At 43.6% G+C, this 20187-nt stretch overlaps 2 protein-coding genes across 9 annotated transcripts in view; one reads left to right on the top strand and one right to left on the bottom strand.

Moving 5' to 3' along the window:
• NID1 (nidogen 1) overlaps positions 1-7987 on the top strand; it is a 131595-nt gene extending 123608 nt beyond the window's left edge. The window contains exon 20 of the mRNA XM_085853016.1: positions 5493-7987. Within this exon, the coding sequence (XP_085709142.1) occupies positions 5493-5614 (122 nt within the window). The 3' untranslated portion in view covers positions 5615-7987. The remainder of the gene's footprint in view (positions 1-5492) is intronic.
• LOC147014765 (uncharacterized) overlaps positions 1-20187 on the bottom strand; it is a 199316-nt gene that overhangs the window by 60396 nt on the left and 118733 nt on the right. The window contains exon 5 of one of the 8 annotated variants that reach the window (XM_085853021.1): positions 9325-10107. The exons of the other annotated variants lie outside the window; for them this stretch is intronic. The gene's annotated coding sequence lies outside the window, so the exon portion shown is untranslated. Of the gene's footprint in view, positions 1-9324; positions 10108-20187 lie in introns of those variants that run through there. 8 annotated transcript variants of the gene reach the window in all.

Genomic DNA, 20187 nt, shown 5'->3' with positions numbered 1-20187 from the left:
CACAAGGTCTGGCAGAGAGAATTATTTAATCATCTGAATCTGAGAACTTTGAGAAAACAATTTTGCATAAAGCTCACTTGGCTGCATCTGCATGCATTTGAGGCTACAGGAGTACCAATTCAATTGATACAAATGATGGCCCCAGGAAAAATGTTCAACTGACCTAAAAAAAATCCATCAAGAATTGTGTTAAATCGCATCTCTGACCTAAAACTTTTAAAAACCACAGTTTGCCTTGGATGTTCGCTTTCCATCAACCATTCTTTTTTTCCAACTTCAGTGCCAACTCACCCCCTCACCCCCTCACCCCTCACTCTCACTCTCAAAGCAACCATCCCACTCTTCTCCCTCCAAGCCTCCCTCTCACCTCTCTCAAAAATTCCCCCTCACCTTTCTCCCACCTTTCATCCCCTCACTCATCCTTCTCAAAGTTGACCCCCCTCTCATCCACCAAGCTGCCTCCCTCCACTGCCCTCTCACCTCCATCTCTTCACTCCACCTCCTCAAATGCCTTCTTCCTTGTCTCTTGTCCCCCCTCTGCCTCAGCACCACAGAGCCTTTTCTCCTCCTCATTCGGCCCCCTCCCCTCGCTATTCTGCAATACCCCACACTCTTTCAACAACCCTCCTTACCTCCCCCCCTCATCCCTTGTCCTACCCTCCCCCTCCCCCTCCACCTCCTGCACCCAAAGCCTCCTCCCCTACCTCTTCATTAAAAGTGTGGACCTCAAATATCCATGGCCTTCGCTCAAACCTTTCAGATCTTTCCATACAGGTTGCCACTGACAAACCAGGCATTATCTGCCTAACAGAAACTTTCCTCTCCCAAGACGTGTCTGACTCCCAAGTATCTCTCCCCGGTTACTCCCTCTTACGGTATGACAGACCTGAGCCTCGTCCTGGTGGAGGTGTTGCTCTCTTCATCAAAGACTCTATTCCTCACTCTCCATGCACTGCTCTCACTCCCCCACACCCCCAGGAATACCTCTGGCTTCGGCTTCCCCTCCACTCCCACCTCATGTTTATATGTGTACTGTACCGTCCACCGAACAGTGATGACTCCATCTACACCTCACTATCCGAAAACATGGACCATCTTCTATGTTCTCATCCAAACTCTCTCTTCCTCTTATGTGGTGACTTCAATTGTCATCACACCAGTTGGCTAGGTGTTGGTACCTCTCTCACCTGCCATGGCACCTCAGCAAAAGCTTTCTGCGACTCATTAGGACTGACTCAATCGGTCAACTTCCCGACCCGGATCTCAACCAATGGTACTCCATCTCTTCTGGATCTGATTTTGACAAATTTCCCTGACAATATCTGCTGCTCTTCTTTCGCTCCAATCGGTTCTTCTGACCACGTCCTTGTCAAAGTGGACATCTCTCTGGCTGTTATCAGAGAACCACCTCACCGCCGTCGAGTCTGGCATTTCACTCAAGCCGACTGGCAGGGTCTCCGAGCAGCCATCAAACTTACAGACTGGTCTCCTATCACTACTTTCTCAAACATCAACTCATCCTGGGAATTCTTTCAAAGAAACTTGCTCTCCCTCATGCACAGATTTATCCCCTCTCGTGTTCAGTTGTCTTACCCTTCCTCCCGCCCTTGGTTGACTGAAGCTTGTGGCGAGGCAGTTGTCCTGAAACAACTTGCCTTTGCCTCATGGAAAGCAAACCCAACAAAGGGCAATCTCAGTTCTTTCCACAAAGCTCGGAACAAGTGTGTATCTACCCTCAGGAGAGCCAGAAAACAACATCTTTCTCATCTCAAGTCTGAACTCTCAAACCTCTCTCCCTCCTCAAAATCCTGGTGGCGTTTAATCAAATCTGTTTCTGGTGTATGTTCCCCCTCCATCCCCTCCCTTACCTCAAATGGCCGCACTGGTGATACCACACGTGATAAAGCTGAATATCTAAACTCGGTGTTTGCAGCTAAATCTTGTGTCCTAAACCCATCACTTTCTCTACCCACTTTACCCAGTTGCACCCAACTGTCCCTGGACTCTGTATCCTTTTCTCCTGACAAGGTGGAGAGCTTGCTTTCAAACCTCGAGTCAGATTCTGCAACCGGTCCAGACGGCATCAGCCCACGTGTCCTCAAAGCCTGCTCTTGCTCACCCTCTCTCTGTTCTATTCACCCTCTCATTTGCCCAAGGTCATCTGCCATCTGCTTGGAAATCTGCTAACATCACTGCCCTGCATAAAAAGGTGCAAAAACAGATCCCTGCAACTACAGACCAATCAGCCTTCTCCCAATCATCAGCAAGGTTATGGAATCCATCATCGCTTCAGACATGAAATCCTTCCTCTTCTCCAATGGCTTGATTTCCAATCATCAATTTGGTTTCAGACCAGGTCACTCTACCCTGGATATGCTGCTTCTGCTCTCCCATCAATGGATGGAGGTCCTCAATGCCAGATAGGAAATCCGAGCCGTATCCCTGGACATATCACGTGCTTTTGACACAGTCTGGCACCCTGCCCTACTCACCAAACTCTCTTCCCATGGTATTCAAGGCCATCTCCACTCATGGCTCGCAGACTTCCTCTCCTGTCGCAGTCAACGTGTGGCCCTAAATGGAGTTCTTTCATCCCCTCTTCCTGTGCAGGCTGGAGTTCCTCAAGGTAGCGTTCTGGGCCCTGTTCTTTTTCTGGTTTTCATCAATGATCTCTCCGACTCTCTGGAAAATCCTCTATTTCTCTTTGCCGACGACTCCACCCTCTGCCGTACCATCTGTCATCCCTCAGACCAGCAAGCAGCAGCTTCTTCGCTCACTGCAGATATGGATAAAATCACAAACTGGTCCAACACATGGAACATGTCTTTCAATCCAAACAAATCTCACACTCTCACTAGGTCTCTTCGAAACGACCGTTTAGAAAACCCCCCCCCATCCACTTTCTCAACAATCCTCTGGAAGAAGTCTTTTCTTTCAAGCTTCTGGGTCTCACTTTCTGCCATGACCTTTCCTGGGAAAGTCACATTTCCAACCTCGCCTCAAAAGCCAGTCGCCGACTGGGAATTCTCCGTCGTGCAAAGTCCTTCCTCGGCCTTCTTGAGCTCCTAACCACGTACAAAGCTTTTGTCCGTAGCCTGATGGAGTACTGCTCTCCCCTCTGGGCTGGTGCTCCTGCCTCCCACCTTTCTCGGCTTCACGCTGTCGAAACCAGGGCATTCAAGATCATCAGCATCTCCCGCAATGAGGCTGAGTCTTTGGGCCTCTCACTCAATCACCGCAGGTTGGTCGGTGGTCTTTCTGTCTTCTACCGACTCCTCTCCAGCCTTGCCCCCCCCCCCTGCTCTCTCTGCGATTTGTCCCCACCACATTTCCACAGGGCGCTCAAGGTCCGCCAACAACCCCCTTCTGGTAAAACTACCAAAATCACGAATCACTGCTCATCTTCACTCTTTCATTCCTCTTTTTTCCCGCCTTTGGAATAAACTTCCTCACTCTATTCTTTCCCATTCTTCCCTCCAGGCTTTCAAAACAGCTGTTCACCACCACCTCTTATCTTCCCCCATCCAAATCCTCGATCTTTTCTACCCCCGATAATCCACCCAAGCCCACTTCCTTCAATTCCCCTGCTTTCCTTCCTGAAAGTCCCTGTAATGTCCATCTTCTCTTCGCCATGTTCCCCGTCCCATCCCCATCCCTCTCCCTTCCACAGTTCACCTAATGTGTCTGTTCCCCACTGTTTTGTCCCTTCCACTCCCACCCCTCTTGTCTCATGTCCCCTTGCTGTGAGTTGTGTGTTCGCTCTCATACGAGCCTCGACCAAGGTATACAAAAAAAAAAACTGTGAACAAAATAAATGGATGGACGTGGCCTGTTCCTCAGTTTATAACTTGTGAATCCCGCATCATAGAGAAATGTGTGGGCCCTTATTATACTAAGGGGAATTCCGCTTTACCCTCTGTGCCCATGGTTTCCACATTTATTACTTTGTGTTCAGGTTATTTAAACAAAATTCAATTTATACCGACTATGTATTCAGGATAAAGGGAGAATTGCTTATGTAAAAATTTGATTGAATGTGGCGTGTTACTTGGTCCATAACTCATCAATCCCGCATACTGGAGAGACATATGGGGGGGGGGGCTCCGTATTACTCGGCGGGATTCCGGTTTACCCTGTAGACCCACGGTGACATTTCCTGCACATTTATTGCTTCGTGTTCAGATAATTTAAACGCCAATTCAATTGATACCGACAATGTCTCCAGGAAAAAGGGCTAACTGCATACGTAATAAATAGATTGAACACTTCGTGTTACTCGGTCGGTGACTCATCAGTCCCATGTTGTATCAAAGCAGGGTGGTATTTGTATCAAAGCCGGATGTCTTGGTACCCGGTCATCACTGCCAGCAGTTATAAAGTGGCAGTTCTAGTAATTATTATTTTTGTTCGACCATTTTTTGGCGTTTTGGGGTTTTCATTTCATCTTTGCTGTCTCACTGTTCCAGCAAACATCACTTGCCAACATGAATCATATTATTTTTTACCATTTTTTTCTCAGCAACAAGTCGTCCGATTGACACAAAATTTTCAGGATTGAAGTGACCCCTTATGGAGAATATTTTAATTATAATTGTGATGTCATAAGTCAGGTGATATGGCAGACACATCTTGGTTTAAACCCAAGAAATTTAAGCATGATGTCTTTGAAATCCCTGATCAGAAAAATTTGAAACTTGGCAAATCTCATTCTACTCCCAATGGGGAATAATGGATTTTCAGGATGACGTCATCAGTGAAGTAGTCGACCAGTCATAAATGGTTAAATTGAAATGCTTTTTACCATTGAAATCTAGTGTGTACGTCAAGGCCGTAACATTTTTACCAACTGAGTTTTCATCTTCAAATCTTAAACAAACCTTTATTATGAGATTGTGGAGAACACAAATTAATAAAATGTACAAGGTTTTTTTTTAATGTCGTTTTCATCAAGTTTAGTTCGAGTACAAAGCGGATGCAAATGGGATTTGCATTTTGAGATGCTTTCTAGTTATCATTGCAATGAAATGTTAATTATTTTTTTCCTCCTTGGGTGCTCTGTTTTCTCCCTTGTTTTTGGCATTGTTAATTTCTATATACAGTAAACGACAGGGGTTTATATAGCTGAGTTTATTGCTGGATTGGGATTCAAACCCAGACGAAATGGCTTTGAAGTGAGTGTGCTTACCTCTAGCCCATCCTGCCAACCCCAAAGCCCCCACCATTCCTCCCCTATTATCATAATCTCTTAAATAATTTCCATTTTTAATCTGGTGATGTGTTTCTATTATAAATCATTCTGAATAAAAGACAGACAGACAGATGACAAATTTTATTGATTAGATTATTGGCTACTTGTTAAGCTGACAAAGTAACAATGACTGCATTATTATCCTTTATCTACTTTGTTTCTTGCAGGTAATGCAAATGATTTTTTCCTCCAATTAATCATTTCCAATCTGCCATCATTAATTTTTCTCTTTGCTTTGTGCCAGGCCAAAGCCACTGCTCAAGGAACAATGGAGGCTGTGCCCACCTGTGCCTGGCATCTCCGCATGGGCGCACTTGTCGCTGCCCAGATAATGTTCTGGGAATCAGTTGCCAAGAACGGAGTTGAGAAGCCTTCTCTCTTTAACTCCACCGCGACTTCTTTGATTCCTCTTCGACATTATTGTGCACACTGTCCTCACCTATCACATCAAACATCTTCAACCACTTGCAATGACTCTACCAAATAAATTGCAAAAGTAGTCATATATGAATCGTATTTGATTATATACGATACCTATATGAACAAATCAAATTATATATGATTCGTTTTCTCTTTTTTTAATTATTATTCGTACATATCTGCCCTTTCTCAATTACTTTTCTAATCCCGACTTGTCTCATTTATCGCTGTTCTTCCCTTCACACTTCCTCAAAGCTCAGATCCTCTCCTATCCCAACATCTTTACCTTTGTTTCGTCTTTCACCACTATTCAGTAACGCCCCATTCATTAACTTCCTGTATTTTGATGCGTTTTCCGCTTCCCCTTATGCATGAACTCACTGAGAATAAGGTTGGGGGGTGGTGGTGCAGAAACAAGAGCACTGAGGATATAGATACATCAGGATGAGAAGATACATGCGTGCGGACGTTGTGATTTTGAGATTGTGGCGGTGGTTAAATGAACACAGATGGTGTTGTTGAAGCAGAGTATAAGTCTATCAATATCTTTTCCCACACGTTCGGAAGATCTGCACATCTGTTTGATTCCCTTGAGTCAAACAGATGTGCAGATCTTATCATGGACAGTACAAAGCATGTATGCTTTACCATACAATTCAAACTGCCTCGCCCACGATGAAACATATGTTATCAGCCTCACATTTTAAATCCAAAAAAACACATATGTCCAAAATATCTTGTTCGTGTAACAATCACAACGTTTTAACTTTAACTTTAAAAAAAAATTATCTTGTCATTTCGCAGCAGGGGGTCAAATGTTATTCACATGTTGCTGAAAGTTGACTCGATCAAAGTATTCTCATCATTCTATCCATTGATGTGAATATTTTAACGTCAGGATATCATTTTTTTGCCACAGCAGCACAAACATCCAAAATGGCACTCAAGATGTTTATGGGATCGAAAAGGACCTAGACTTGAACATTCAGGTAACTGGGGGTTATCTGTTTACTGTTTGCAAAATGGCGAAGTTCCTTTCGATATCCTCCAACATTTCCTTTCTCTCCATTCATCAACTTCCCTACCCTCATGTTTTTTTTTCTCTCTCCTTTCCTTCCACCTTCTCTTCTTTTTCTCAATTTTCATTTCATTCCCCCACCCCCACCTCAGCTTCCACCCTCCTCTACCTTTGCCTCCTCCCCCCCCCCACCATTCTTCCCCATTTGTGCATACATAATAAATTTATGACCCTTCATGGAGTTCCACAAATACAGATGTTTCCCAATAATGCATTCATTTCTATAACACACCCAAACACACACACACACACACACACACCCAAACACACACACACACACACACACACACACACACACACACACACACACACACACACACACACACACACACAATCATCATCATCTGTGTGATCATGTATTATAGTTCAAACAAATTCTGGATTATTAAACACTTCCAAGGAACTTCTTTCTTTAGGGTGCAGATATCACCATCAACTTGGTACTGGCTTTGTTGTTCATCAAACAGGAGTTTCACTTTTGTTGTCAGGCGATGCCACCATGTTGGATTTCTTTTTTTGTAATGATAGGGAAAAATCACTGGAGCCTCTCACAGAACGAACACACACGCACACGCGTGCACACACACACACACACACACACACACACACACACACACACACACACACACACACACACACACACACACACACACACACACACACACACACACACACTGTTCGGATTACATGTGTGGTGCTGTTAATCAGTGTGAGAGTTACACTGAGCGCATTTGTGGCTTTCCACTGGATGCTACAAAGGTAGGGGTAAGTTCCAGGTGGCCATTTTACACCATTCTTGACAAATGTTTTTTTTGCTGCCCCCCCCCTTTTTTTTTACGGCAAATGAACATTAGAATATCAATTTGCTGAAGATTTTGCTTTCACTAGGAATAGGAATATGTCAAGGAATATTTTTAAGATAAATTTTCTCGTGCATCACGTATATATTTTTTGTTTTTGTAAATTTCGTTACACTCGCATGTATGTTATTGCATACTGCTACTTGCCTCATCCATAACCATCGTATATTGCATCACGACCTCATCCCAACTGCATACTGTGACCTCACTCCCTGCTTCCCCACAATCTCCTTGTTGATTTACCATCGTCCTATATTTAGTTTCGTTTTTAAGTTGGATCCCTCCTCCCTCCTCCTTCAAAACACCTATTCCAGATGGGCACAGCTCCCACATAGCACACTTTTCTTGGTAAATGAATAAAGACCGAGTTCTTCAAACACCTTCCAAGTGTGCCCTAGTGGTTTTTGTCAATGCATGGCATGCCCTGGGGGCACAGTGTGACCTGAGTACTTTTCCTGCATGTACATCCATATGTTAGTTATGTCGTGCCTTAAGCTTGTACGCATTCACATCCCCTTAGGCGTTTTGATCCAGGTCTTAGGGCCTTGTCACACCTTAACGTTTTAGCCAGCATATGGCAAGGTATCAAAATGTATGTAAAACGCTGGCGTACGCTGAACTATTGATGTTTTTTTTATTTTGGGCGTATAATAACGTGTTGGACGTATGCATATCGTATTAGTAATGTACACAGAACGTTTCAATCACATATAGATAACTTATACCAACGAATGCTGAGAATGTTGTCGACGTTCACAACCTATGCCCAACGATAGTCTAACTTATGCATAGCGCACGGCAGCGTATCACCGACGATCACGTGGCGGCAGCCTATTAATTATATTATATCATAACCGCACTAGAAATCGAAGTGTCAACATCATTGTCACGCCGAAGAAAAAAAACAAAAAAACGGGGAGTCAGGAACACTGACGCTAACCATTACCTTGACGTGTTTCGACTTATGAGTAACGTACAAGTAACGTGTGTCGACATGTGTCAACAATCGCATAACGTGCCTTCAACACGTTACTCATAGGTTAGAAATAAGTTTCGGTACGCTAAACATTACCTCGACGTGTTTCGACTAATGAGTAACTTCAAAGTGACGTGTGTCGACGTGTGTCAACGATCGCGTAACGTGCCTACAACTTATGGCCAAGCGTATGCGGAATGTGTGAGTCATACGCTGGCATACGTCGACAAATTTCAAGCATGGAAAATTTGTCTAACACCTCGGCGTAGCGTACAAAGACGTATGCCAGTGTACTACGAAAAAAAACCAGCGTACTACGACGTATGCCAGCGTGCTCTTAACGTATACAAACTTACCCATAACGTATTCGACGTGTGCCAGCGTTTTAGCCAAATTTTGCATACGTCAAGCATACGCTGGCTAAATCGTCAAGGTGTGACAGGGCCTTTAAGGGCCAAACTCAATGGAACACTATAACTAGAATAACAATATATTGTAGGTATCAATTCCAATGTTACAAATGGATTAACTCCGTGGAGGTGATTTGACTCAATAATTCTTCCAGGAATGAAAAAGGCATCAGATCTACAAGAAGTACAGTTTCTACAAAAGACAAACTTTAAATTGATTTATGCACAATTATAATTGATAATGCACAGTAACAAATCTTGAAGAATTCGACCCAACCTTAAATCCTGTGCCAATACACAAAACACACAAACAAAAACAAACAGATGCCAAAGGAGGAAATGACAGCGATTTGGGCCTCAGCATCTCTCCATGAAACCAAAGTTTGTGCATTTGTCAGGCAATGAGTTTTTTGAGCAGGTGGAGGGCGATGACTTTGGTGGGAACAAAAAGTTTGATCTCATATTTTTTGGAACTATGTACCCGTGGAGAAATGGCTCGGGAACACTTCAATACACCTCCAGAGCCAAACTTCCCTAGAGGTGTCTGATCATGCGTTCAAGCTAACAGGCAGCAGGTGATCACAAGGCCCAGACTTTAGCCATTCCCAAACCACCTGCAAATGGGTAAACCCCCCTTGGCCCTGTTCTTTTCTTTCTTTCTTTTTCCAAAGTTGACAGGGACAATTTCAGGGGTGAGGCATGATTGCTGACGAGCAACGGGACAACACTTTGCATCAGCTCGCCATCTTCTTCTGCGCTGTTCTCAGCGGATGAAGACAATATCCTTTCTCTTATCTCTCAGGTGGTAATTTGTGGGGCAAATAAAAGAATGACAGACAAAAACACTCCATTGAGCAGATAAATAATCCTTCCTAATAAACCACTTTACCACCAGGAAACATATATCCTCCATTTCTGTCTTAAAGAAAATACATCATGTGCTCACCAATGTCACACCCCCTTGCTCATGAGAGTACGAACTGCACTCATAATTTATTGACTTGGTAACCATTGGATTTTTATAAAAAGATGGTGTGAACCTGTTACAGTCAGTGATCCAAGGGTGAACGTTTATCCGCAACTGGAGGTTTTGTTTCAATGCTGTGGAATGCAATCTGTGAAGGAGAAAAAAAAATTCCAAACGATCACGTGGGAAAAGGCAGATAAATATGTGTTAATGAACTTCATGCAAACTGACTGTACTTGGAGCAAACATTTGGTGAAAATGCCAGCAGCGGATATCTTGACCTACATCAGTATTTGTCGCCATCTTGTGGAAAAGTAAGGGCTCTCAACGAGGGTCATGCACTTGGCCGAAAGGTATTTGTAGTTTTTTTGTGGTGGAACGTTTCGTTTTGACCTATGTTCATTCTGTTGAGTGCTCATCTTGGCTGAATTCCATCCCAGACGAGGTCAAACCCCCAAGAAACTGCTATGCCGAAGCGGTGCCAGCAGGGGGCACTGCACCCAAAAACTTGTTTGATCGCCGAAAAGTTGTCGCACAAGTCTCATGAAAATAAGTAAAGCACCTTGATGCTTTGAATTTGCTGCATAACCCAATTCTTCGGTTTTGGATACCGATGACGTCACCAGCGACAAACGTTACTTTTTGAAGTGGTCCATTCCATTTCATTCTTTCTTATTGTTCATGTGAAAGATGAAAACAATTTTATCCACTGGCAATTCAATTTTAAAATGGTCCGTTACACCGTTTTCGCATTATCGTTAAACGCATGTGACGGTTTTTCTCGATTTCTAAGTCAATGTTAATTAAACTGGTCATCAAGACATCAACACCAAAACCCACGGAACCAGAACTGTTCTTTTTTGCATAACTGTAAGTCATTAATAGTTCTTTTCACCAAAAAATTCAAATCGTCAACAGATTTTTGCAAAACATTAAATACAAGTCTCAACATACGACACAAAATTCAATTGAGTGTATTTTTTTTCAATTTTTTTTTTGTTGAAGGCTCCAGTCATTCAAGTAAATAGACCTCATCGAGGCCAAGCCTTAAATAAAGGAACTGCATTGATAGAAAAATAAGGGAAGAGAGAATAGTCTAAGAGTTATTGAGGAAGTACAAAAACTGCTTTTTAAAAAGGGGAAGGTCATAAGTGTTTGGGAAGACGTGAGAAGGTGAAGAGTTCCAGAGTTTGGCAGTGGACGGGAAGAAACAAACATCGTCCCGGCCCACCCTTGAGTTGCCAATGGCCACACAATAATCATGTGATGTAGAGGCTTGTCGAGTATTCCTTGGACTCGCTAATGGTGGAGGTACACAAACAGCAAGTTCTTGTGAGCAGAAACCGAGGTAATATCTGTAGAAAAGAGAACGAGAGCCTACTATGCGGCGTAATTTGAGCGGTTCGAGTTTTGTGGTCACATTGGTAGAGTTTACAAGTCAAATAACTTTGGATTCAATTCTGCCCAGTAAGAATGTGGAGCTGGAACCTCCCCAGATGTGAGAGCAGTACTCCATACAAGGACGAAACAATCCTTTATATAGTTGGAGCAACCGTTCAGAGAAGAATCTTCGACATCTGAACAGGACTCCTAATTTCTTCGAGGCAGACTTAGTTATTTGCGTAATGTGTGGATTCCAGGATAAATTTGATATTAGAGCGATACCTCGTATGTTTATTGTATCACATTGTGTAATTGTAGAGCTTTCAAAGGAGATTGGAGAGTTGAGAGGAGTTTTAGAAAGAGAGAGATGAGAAGAAATTGAGTTTTTGAAACATTAAATTTAACTTGATGACATTTGCCCCATTGGGAGATTTTGTCCATATCCGAATTTAAAGAGGTGGCTGTGATGAAACGAGATGCAGATCGAGTGAGGGAAGACGAGGCAAATGGGAAGGAATGTAATGTTGAGTCATCAGCATACGAGTGCATTTGGTTATTTGTGGAAGAAAGAAGGTCATTGATAAAAAGAAGGAAGAGTGTTGGAGACAGAATGGAACCCTGAGGGACACCTCTGTTGATATGGAAGGGGGAGGAGGGGGATGTTGAACCATCAAAAATTACAGGGAAAGAGCAGTTGGAGAGAAAGTTCGATGTGAGAGAGCAGAGTGAAGGAGGAAAGCCGAAAGAGGGAAGTTTTGATATCAGACGGGATGCCAAGCTGTCAAAGGCTTTTGAGATATCAAGGCCGACAACAAAGGATTCCCCAGTCTCTCAAAGAAGAGGCCCAGACATTCATAATGTAAGAAAGGATATCACCTGTAGATCTTGCCTTGCGAAAGCCGTATTGATGGTCAGATCGAAAACTGTGAGATTGAAGATGCTTGAGAAAATGGGAATTGAGTAGACATTCAAAGACTTTGAAAATAGTAGAAGTTATAACAATAGGACGGTAGTTAGAAGGGTTTGAATGATCACCCTTCTTTAAAATAGGCCATCTTGCCCATCGGCCTTGCTTATGTCCAGAGAGAGGAGTATTTTTTTGACTGCATGAAAAGAGATTATAGGGAGGGACATAGGATTGGTGAGGGGAGCATCGGAGGGAGGTGGAATGTTAGAGTCATCCAGTGTGGAGTTAGAGGAGAAAAGAGAACCAACAAGAGTTGCTTTATCGGTCAGAGAGACAGCGATAGTATGATTGGAACGGAAAAGCGAAGGAATGGTAGAGCGACATAAGTTGTTGGAGATACTTTTAGCTAAGGATCAGAAAAAATCTATTCGTGGAAGAGGATAAGATGTTGTCACATTTCTTTTGAATAAAGGAATGCTTCTCCTCACGAATAACATGTTTGCCATGGTTTCTGGCGGATATGAAAGCTGAATCCGAGTCAGAGGAAGAAGAGTTTTTCCATGTCCAATATGCGGCATCCCTTGCATGAACGGCTGCAGAGCAGGAATTATTGAACCAATAATTGGTAAGAGATAAATTTGAAAGAGAAAGGTATATAAGCCTCCATTCCTGCAACAATAACCTCAGCTCTACATTTAGCAGAGATAGAGGCATTGCCTGAGGAGAGGCAGTCGTCTTTCCAGGGAAAGTCAGAAAATAAGTTACGTAAACCAGTCCAGTCAGCATTATTAAAATGTTAATAGTCAGCATTATTCGTCGGAGCAGTTGGAGGAGAAGTGGTGGTGGTAAGTAAAGTGATGTTCACAAGATTGTGGTCAGAAGAACCAATTGGAGGTGAAATTGTGTAGTTGTAATGCAATGGATTGGAGGTGAAGAGTAAATCCAAAGTATTGGTAGTGTGGTCATGACGATCTGGGATATCGGTAGGGTGAGTGATAATTTGTTCCAAATCATTACGAATGGAAAATGTAAGAGCTTCAATTCCCCCAACATCCATGTAGGAAGATTTCAGCAACTCTCTGTGGTGTACATTGAAGTCTCCGAGAGAGAGAAATTCTGCTTGAGGGTTTTCGGATGTCATGGCCTCATGGCCTCATGGCAAGAGTTAAGATAGTCAAAGAAAGCTATAAAGTTTGTTGAATTGGGAGAGCAGTAAGTGAAACAGAGAAAGATAGTGATGGTCGGGAGATGAATCTTAAGCCAGATGACATCAAAGTTTGGAGATTTGAGGTCCACAAGGCATACAGCATGCGTGTTGATGTTGGAGTGGACACAGACTCCTTCTTTGAAGCGGAATCGTGAGCGAAGGTTGTCGTTCGAAATGTTAAAAGCATTAATAAGAAGATCATGTTATATTTGGGTCTCTGAGAGAAGCAAGATATTAGGATAGGAGCTTGCTCGATGTTGTTCAATGGAGGAAAGATTCGAAGAAAGATCACGGATGTTGGTGAAATGAATTGAAAAAGAGTCATTTGTTTGTGTGATGTCTGCCCCCCCTCCCCCTTCAAAAGAACGATTTAAGAAGGGTTTTAAAGGCCAATCTTTTAACACGACCGTGTGTTCACTGCGGTCGATTATTATAGGATGTAAAAAAACTCAAAAAACATTTTCCATTAAACAGTAATTATGTCTTCTTTTGGAAATGTAGACGGTGACTTGCAACCAGGCCTCAATGAAGGTGTACAGAATCGTTTTAAAAAAATAACAATAAATACAAGGCACAGGGAGGTGAAATTCGTTGCACGTAATGTGGAACGTGCGCAGAGTAAAACGAGTGTTCATTTACTAACGTATGATGTCTAATAAATAAAGGAGATAAAAGCACATGTGAACCTTGGCCGAGGCTTCAGGCTTTAGCATGCTCACGAGACACTACCCTCGGAGTCAAAGGTCCCAGAAGATAAAGAAAATAGGGTAACATTTGTACACGTAGCATTTAAAAAAAAACATTTTTTCTTGCTACTAAACATCATATTTTCCAGTCTCTGAACATTTCGAATAAAATAATTCCAACCTGTCATTTTTGACGGGCTTTTATACGAGTATTATTATAATGGAGCAAACCTATGTGGTTATGTATGTATATTTGTGATCAAAACGTCTTCTTCTTCTACAAATTTTTATCAACAAATTGCACCATGTTGAATAAAGCTAACTTCAGAAACACATTCGTGACTTCGCTGTATTCATCAGCCCTATTTTTTTTGTTGCTTTGACTTGATTAATCAAGATCGAGATATGGGCAAAGAAGATATACGACGTAAAAACCATGCCAGAAGTCCAAGGGAAGTGGTGTATTGGGGGTACGTCTGCTCTGTACGGGAGATAGTTTGACTTTCCCGTCCAGTTTTTCATAAATTTGTGTTGTCTTTGCCGTCCAGCTCTAATTGATCATTTTAAATCAAATAAATTGTGTTGAGTTCCTTTTTATTTGTATGTGTTTGGTTCTGACTTCTGATTTACAAAATGCGATACATTCAGTCAAAGCACAAAATATATTTTTCCGACCTCCCCACCATTCCCCCCAGTACCATCCACCCCATCCCCTCACAAATCCTGATCCACCATCATCTCCACTAACTCACACCCACCATTTCCTCCCCCGCCCTTCCCTCACTTCCAGAGAAAGCAGGCATGGTCAAAGATGTAGTGATGTGTGGTGAGGCGTGCGAAGCATGCCAATCCATGCTAGTATATATAAAAACGAAAAGCACGGTCCATGAAGTTGTGAGGCCATGAAGCTGTGCAGCCGTGCGACTATATGTCGACTGATTACAGACTTTTTGAACGTCAGTTGCACCCTGACTTCACACGTATGTCGAATAATTATGCACTATTCCTTTTGACCCTTGAGAGTGCTGAGACACCTTCGATCGTTGAAGACCCTTTAAGGCCCATAAGACCCCAAAGACCCCCAAGACCCAAAATGCCACAAGGATCGAAAAGACCCCAAAGATAAAAAAAAAAGAGCCATGTGATCCAAAAGCCCAGATGATCCAAAAGTCTCCGAGGACCCAGAAGACGCCAAGGACACAGAAGACAGGTCAGGTTAGGAATGGAAGCATGCGCCAGAGCAGCGAGTCACTGCGTCCACTTTCCGCTGGTACTCCAGGGGCCTCCGTCTGGCCATCCCCCAGGCAGATGTCTGGCCCATCAGCATCTCCTTGAGATGCCAATCAACCTGCAACCATGAGGAACGTAGTTGGCCCATTGGCCTTCTCCACTCATGATGCTCCCTTGCTGAGATTAAGTATCCGTCTCAGATCCCTTGTCAGAGTCCAAGTCTCACATTCGTAGAGCAAGACTGGAAGCACAAAAGACCTGAAGACCCGGACTTTCATTCTCCTGCACAGGTACCAACAGCAACACACCCCATGATCCACTGAATCCATGACTCCCCAGGCCCAACCCAGACGTCTATTGACCTCTGGCTCACAGTCAGCAGAGATGAATATCCACTGCCAAGGTGAGTGAATTTCTCTGTGACTTCAACATCCTCATCACAAACAGGTACAGAAAAGATAGCAGCAACCAAGATGTCATTGAAAACCTGGATCTTAGTTTTTTTCCCCGGAAACCCATAATCCCAGTGGCTCTGACTCCTTATTCAGCACCAAGAGGGCCCCAAAAGGATATCTAAAGCCTTCACAAAGATGACTGCATCATCTGCGAAATCAAGGTCAGAGATCTTGACATTCCAAAACGATGCACCGCAACTTGATCTCTCTGACATCTTCCCGAGAATCCAGTCCATACAAGTGCTGAAAAGTGTGGCGGCCAGTGCACACCCCTGATGAGCTCCAGTAACAACTGGAAATAAGTCAGAGATGGTATCACCACATCTCACAGCACTCTCAGTACCAGAGTATGGTGAAGACACCAGATTGATCAATTTTGGTGGCACCCCACGAAGACCAAGAATCCTCCAGGGGGAATCCCGATTGAATGAATCAAACGCTTTGCAGAGATCAACATAGGCTGCAAGCAGCCCCTCCCGAAACTCTCGTCTGCGTTCGATGAGGACCAAGGATATGGTCAATCGTTGACCTCTTTGGTGTAAAGCCTGATTGCTGTCGGCACGGGTGCTCAAACAGATGGTGGTGAACCCTCTCAATAATTATCCGAGCAAAAACCTTCTCCAGCACTGAGAGCAGCATCACCACTCTCGAGCTGTTTGTAGTCCTGGTGATCACCCTTCCCTTTTTAAAGAGGGACAACAAGGCCCCCCTTCCAATCAATTGGGATAATGCCTGTGTTCCAGGCAGAGCACAGAACTGCATGCAATGACACGAGTGCAGCATTTCCACCAGTCTTGAGAAGTTCCGCATGGATGCCACAGATCCCAGGAGCTTTACCTTATTTCAACCGGTTCCCCGCAGCCTATGTTTCCACAAACAAAGGTGGATCACAGTTGATTGGTTGGTCAGCAATAGAGATAGTAACATCCCTGATATCCAACTCAACAGCTGGTGGATCAGCGTGGTGTAGCCACTCAAAGTAACTGGCCCAGCAGACTTTCACTTTGGACTCCTCTGTCAAGAGCCCACCACCCTCCACTCTAACTGCAGTACACCGAGGGCTGGGCTTGGAGGAACGCAATGCATGAATAGCCCTGTAAGCAGAACAAGAATCACTTCTACCCCCTCACAGATTCCTCACACATGGGCCTCCTTCTCCACCCTAAGTACACATACAGTTTTATGCCTCAGCTCTCTGAACGGCTAAGCTCTGCCATTAAGCCTGGCCCTGAAACTCTGGTCAATGGTATCCAGTGTCCCTTGAGAGACAAAATTCTTCTTCGCCCTACGGCGAGTTTCAAGACATCTTCCGGCAACATCAAGGATGGTGGTCTTGAAGGCACTCCACAACTCTTCAGGATTTCCCAAAGCAACCAGACCCCCCCCCCCCCCCAAATCTCCCCTCAGCCTGTTCGCAAACTGGTCAGCAAACCTGTCATCATTGAGCTTGCCAACATCCAGCCAAGGCTGGGATGGTACCATTCTCCCAGACTTAAGCTGCAACTACAGAGTTGCAACCACAAGCCTGTGGTATTGAGGAACTGAGCACTCCTGTAGACTCTGCGGTTCTGGATCATCCTCCAGCGACCACCAACAAGCACTTAGTCAATCTCCTTTGCCACACCACCAGCATTGGAATAACAAGTCCAGCAATGAGCCTGTGGGCACTGAAACCATGAACCAGTCCCCCTAATTACACAACTTCTTGCAAAGTCAAGGAACTTAGTGCTATTCTGGTTCACAGTTCCAGACCCATGGGGACCAACACATGTCTCATAACCATCCCCATCAGTGCCCATCGATGCATTGAAATCCCCCAAGACTAGAAGAGTATCTCGCCTGCGGCAGTGTTCAACCATAGATTCGAGCGCGGCATAGAATGTGTCCTTCACGGTGAGATCACTCGCCTCAGTCGGAGCAGATAAATAGACCAGGGAAAAGACACCCAAGGAGTGATGAATCCTTAGTCTCATAACACGATTGTTAGTCTACAATGGAAAGAATATGGAACGACCCAGACTCTTCCTAGAGCTGGCCGTCCAAATAAGCTGAGCAACTGGGCAAGAAGAACCTTGGTCAGGAGGTGAGCAAGAACCCAATGACCATTCTGACAGAACTACAGAGTTCCTTGAATGAGATGGAGGAACCTTGCAGAAGGACAATAATCTCCACAGCAATTCACAAATCTAAGCTTTATGGGAGAATGACCAGACAGAAGCCACTCTTGAGAAAAAGGTTCATGACAGCACACCTGCAGTTTTCACAAAGGCATGTGAAAGACTTTGAGAGCACAAAGCAAAATATTCTGTGGTCTAATGAGATAAAAATTGAACTCCTTGGCCGGAATGCTAAGTGCAACATCTGGTGGAAACCTCGCACAGCTCATCACCCATCTAACACCATCCCCAGCATAAAGCATCATCATGCTATGGAGATGCTTTTCAGCAGCAGTGACACGGAAACTTGTAAGGAAAGAGGGTACAATGAATAGAGCCAAATACAGGCAAATCCTTGAGGAGAACCTGCTTCAGAATGCAAAAGACCTCAGACTGCGGTGAAGATTTACGTTCCAACAGGACAATCACCCCAATCATACAGCCAAAGCAACACTGGAATGGCTTCAGAACAAGAACGTGAAAGTCCTTGAGTGGCCCAGCCAAAGCCCAGACTTGAATCCCATTAAGAATCTGTGGAAAGACTTGAAGATTTCTGTTCACCGACACTCTCCTTCCAACTTAACAGAACCTGAGTAAATCTGCAAGGAAGAATGGGAGAAAATCCCCAAATCCAAATGTGCATAGCTGATTCAGATATACCCAAGAAAACTCGAAGCTGTAATCGGTGCCAAAGGCGCTTCGACAAAGTATTAACTCAGGGGGTTGAATACTTATTGATGCAAAACATTTCAGATTTTTATTTTATATTAATTTGTACAAATTTCTAAAAACATGTTTTCACTTTGTCATTATGGGGTATTTTGTGATGGTTGGTGACAAAATTTTTTAATTATATTCATTTTAAATTCAAGCTGTAACACAACAAAATGTGACAAAAGTCAACCAGTGTGAATACTTTCTGAAGGCACTGAAATATGAGTGTTTTGAAAGGATATTGTTGAAAGTATTTACTTATCATATAGGCTTGTTTGACCAATCTCAATTTGAAAATCAGAGTAATAGGGATATCGAGGGTGCTTTGCTTGTTTATCTCCAAAGATTGTTCTATATCTTTTAGATACTCCCAATAACTCTTTTGTAAGATCAGTATTTATTGATTTCTCCAGTGCCTTCAACACCCTTGCTATGCGGATGGATACCATATCCTGTGGCTGTGTGGACAGACCTCTGGAAGGTTGTACCTGTTGCTGCATTTGAGCCTGGGGAGTAACTGACGAAATCTATCTGGCCGGGTTCTTCCCGACGTCTTTGTTCTTTGTTCCTTTCACATTTCTTTCCAATTATTTTTTTCATAATTCTCTTTATCTACACTAATAAAGGCAATGTGTGTGTGTGTGTGTGTGTGTGTGTGTGTGTGTGTGTGTGTGTGTGTGTGTGTGTGTGTGTGTGTGCACCCTCCATAACTCCAAAACCATGAAACCTAGCAGCCTGAAACTTTGCATACATAGAAAGAAAACGCCAAGGAAGTGTAAGAGTGAAAATTGGGGGTTTGGGTTAATTAAAACACCCCTTTTGAAGATAATTAACAGCTTTATTTAATTACATCCTTCATCAGGCGATCCTCGGCCACCTCACTGTCTGGGATCTTAAGGCGTTTCCTGGGTAACCTCGCTAGGGTCTGCAGCTGCCATGTTTTTTGGCCTGCTCAACCATGCCTTGACTTGGAACAGGCCGCAATGATTTCTTAACGATAAAGTTGTATTTTTTCAGTTTCCTCACTTATATTATCGAATGCCTGTTCATCATGGCTACGAATCGCTGGGTACATTGCAATGCTTGTAAACGACTGGAGACATCAGCGTTCGTGGCTTTATTTCATTTCCGCACATGCGATCACCATGAGTATCTCTTAAACTAAGGATTATTTCAAAATTAAGCTCCAGAATCAAACGTACAAGCAGTTCTGACTCCTAGAAAAGTGTTAATTTTTCCAACTCGGACATATTTGACATTTTGGGGGACAGGTGTATGTTCAATGTGTTGCTAATCATGTGCCAAACTAGCCGTTTCTTATCGACCCTTTCGTTTGAGTACTTGCTTGAGTGCTTAAGCCACATGGCAAGCATTCTCCAAGCTGCTTGGTTGTTCATTTCGGGAAAAGTAGCCGTGCTTTCAATGGAACATCGATTAGACAGATGTACTCAGGCGGGAGGTATTGTTGTGGGCCGGGGTTCGGTGGCGAT

The sequence above is a fragment of the Eptatretus burgeri genome, chromosome 13 (genome assembly GCF_056783735.1).
Source record: "Eptatretus burgeri isolate ZD-2024b chromosome 13, Ebu_testis_v1, whole genome shotgun sequence".
Lineage (NCBI taxonomy): Eukaryota > Metazoa > Chordata > Myxini > Myxiniformes > Myxinidae > Eptatretus > Eptatretus burgeri.
Note: the sequence above shows the minus strand (reverse complement) of the source record. Positions and strands in the feature narration are given on the sequence as shown.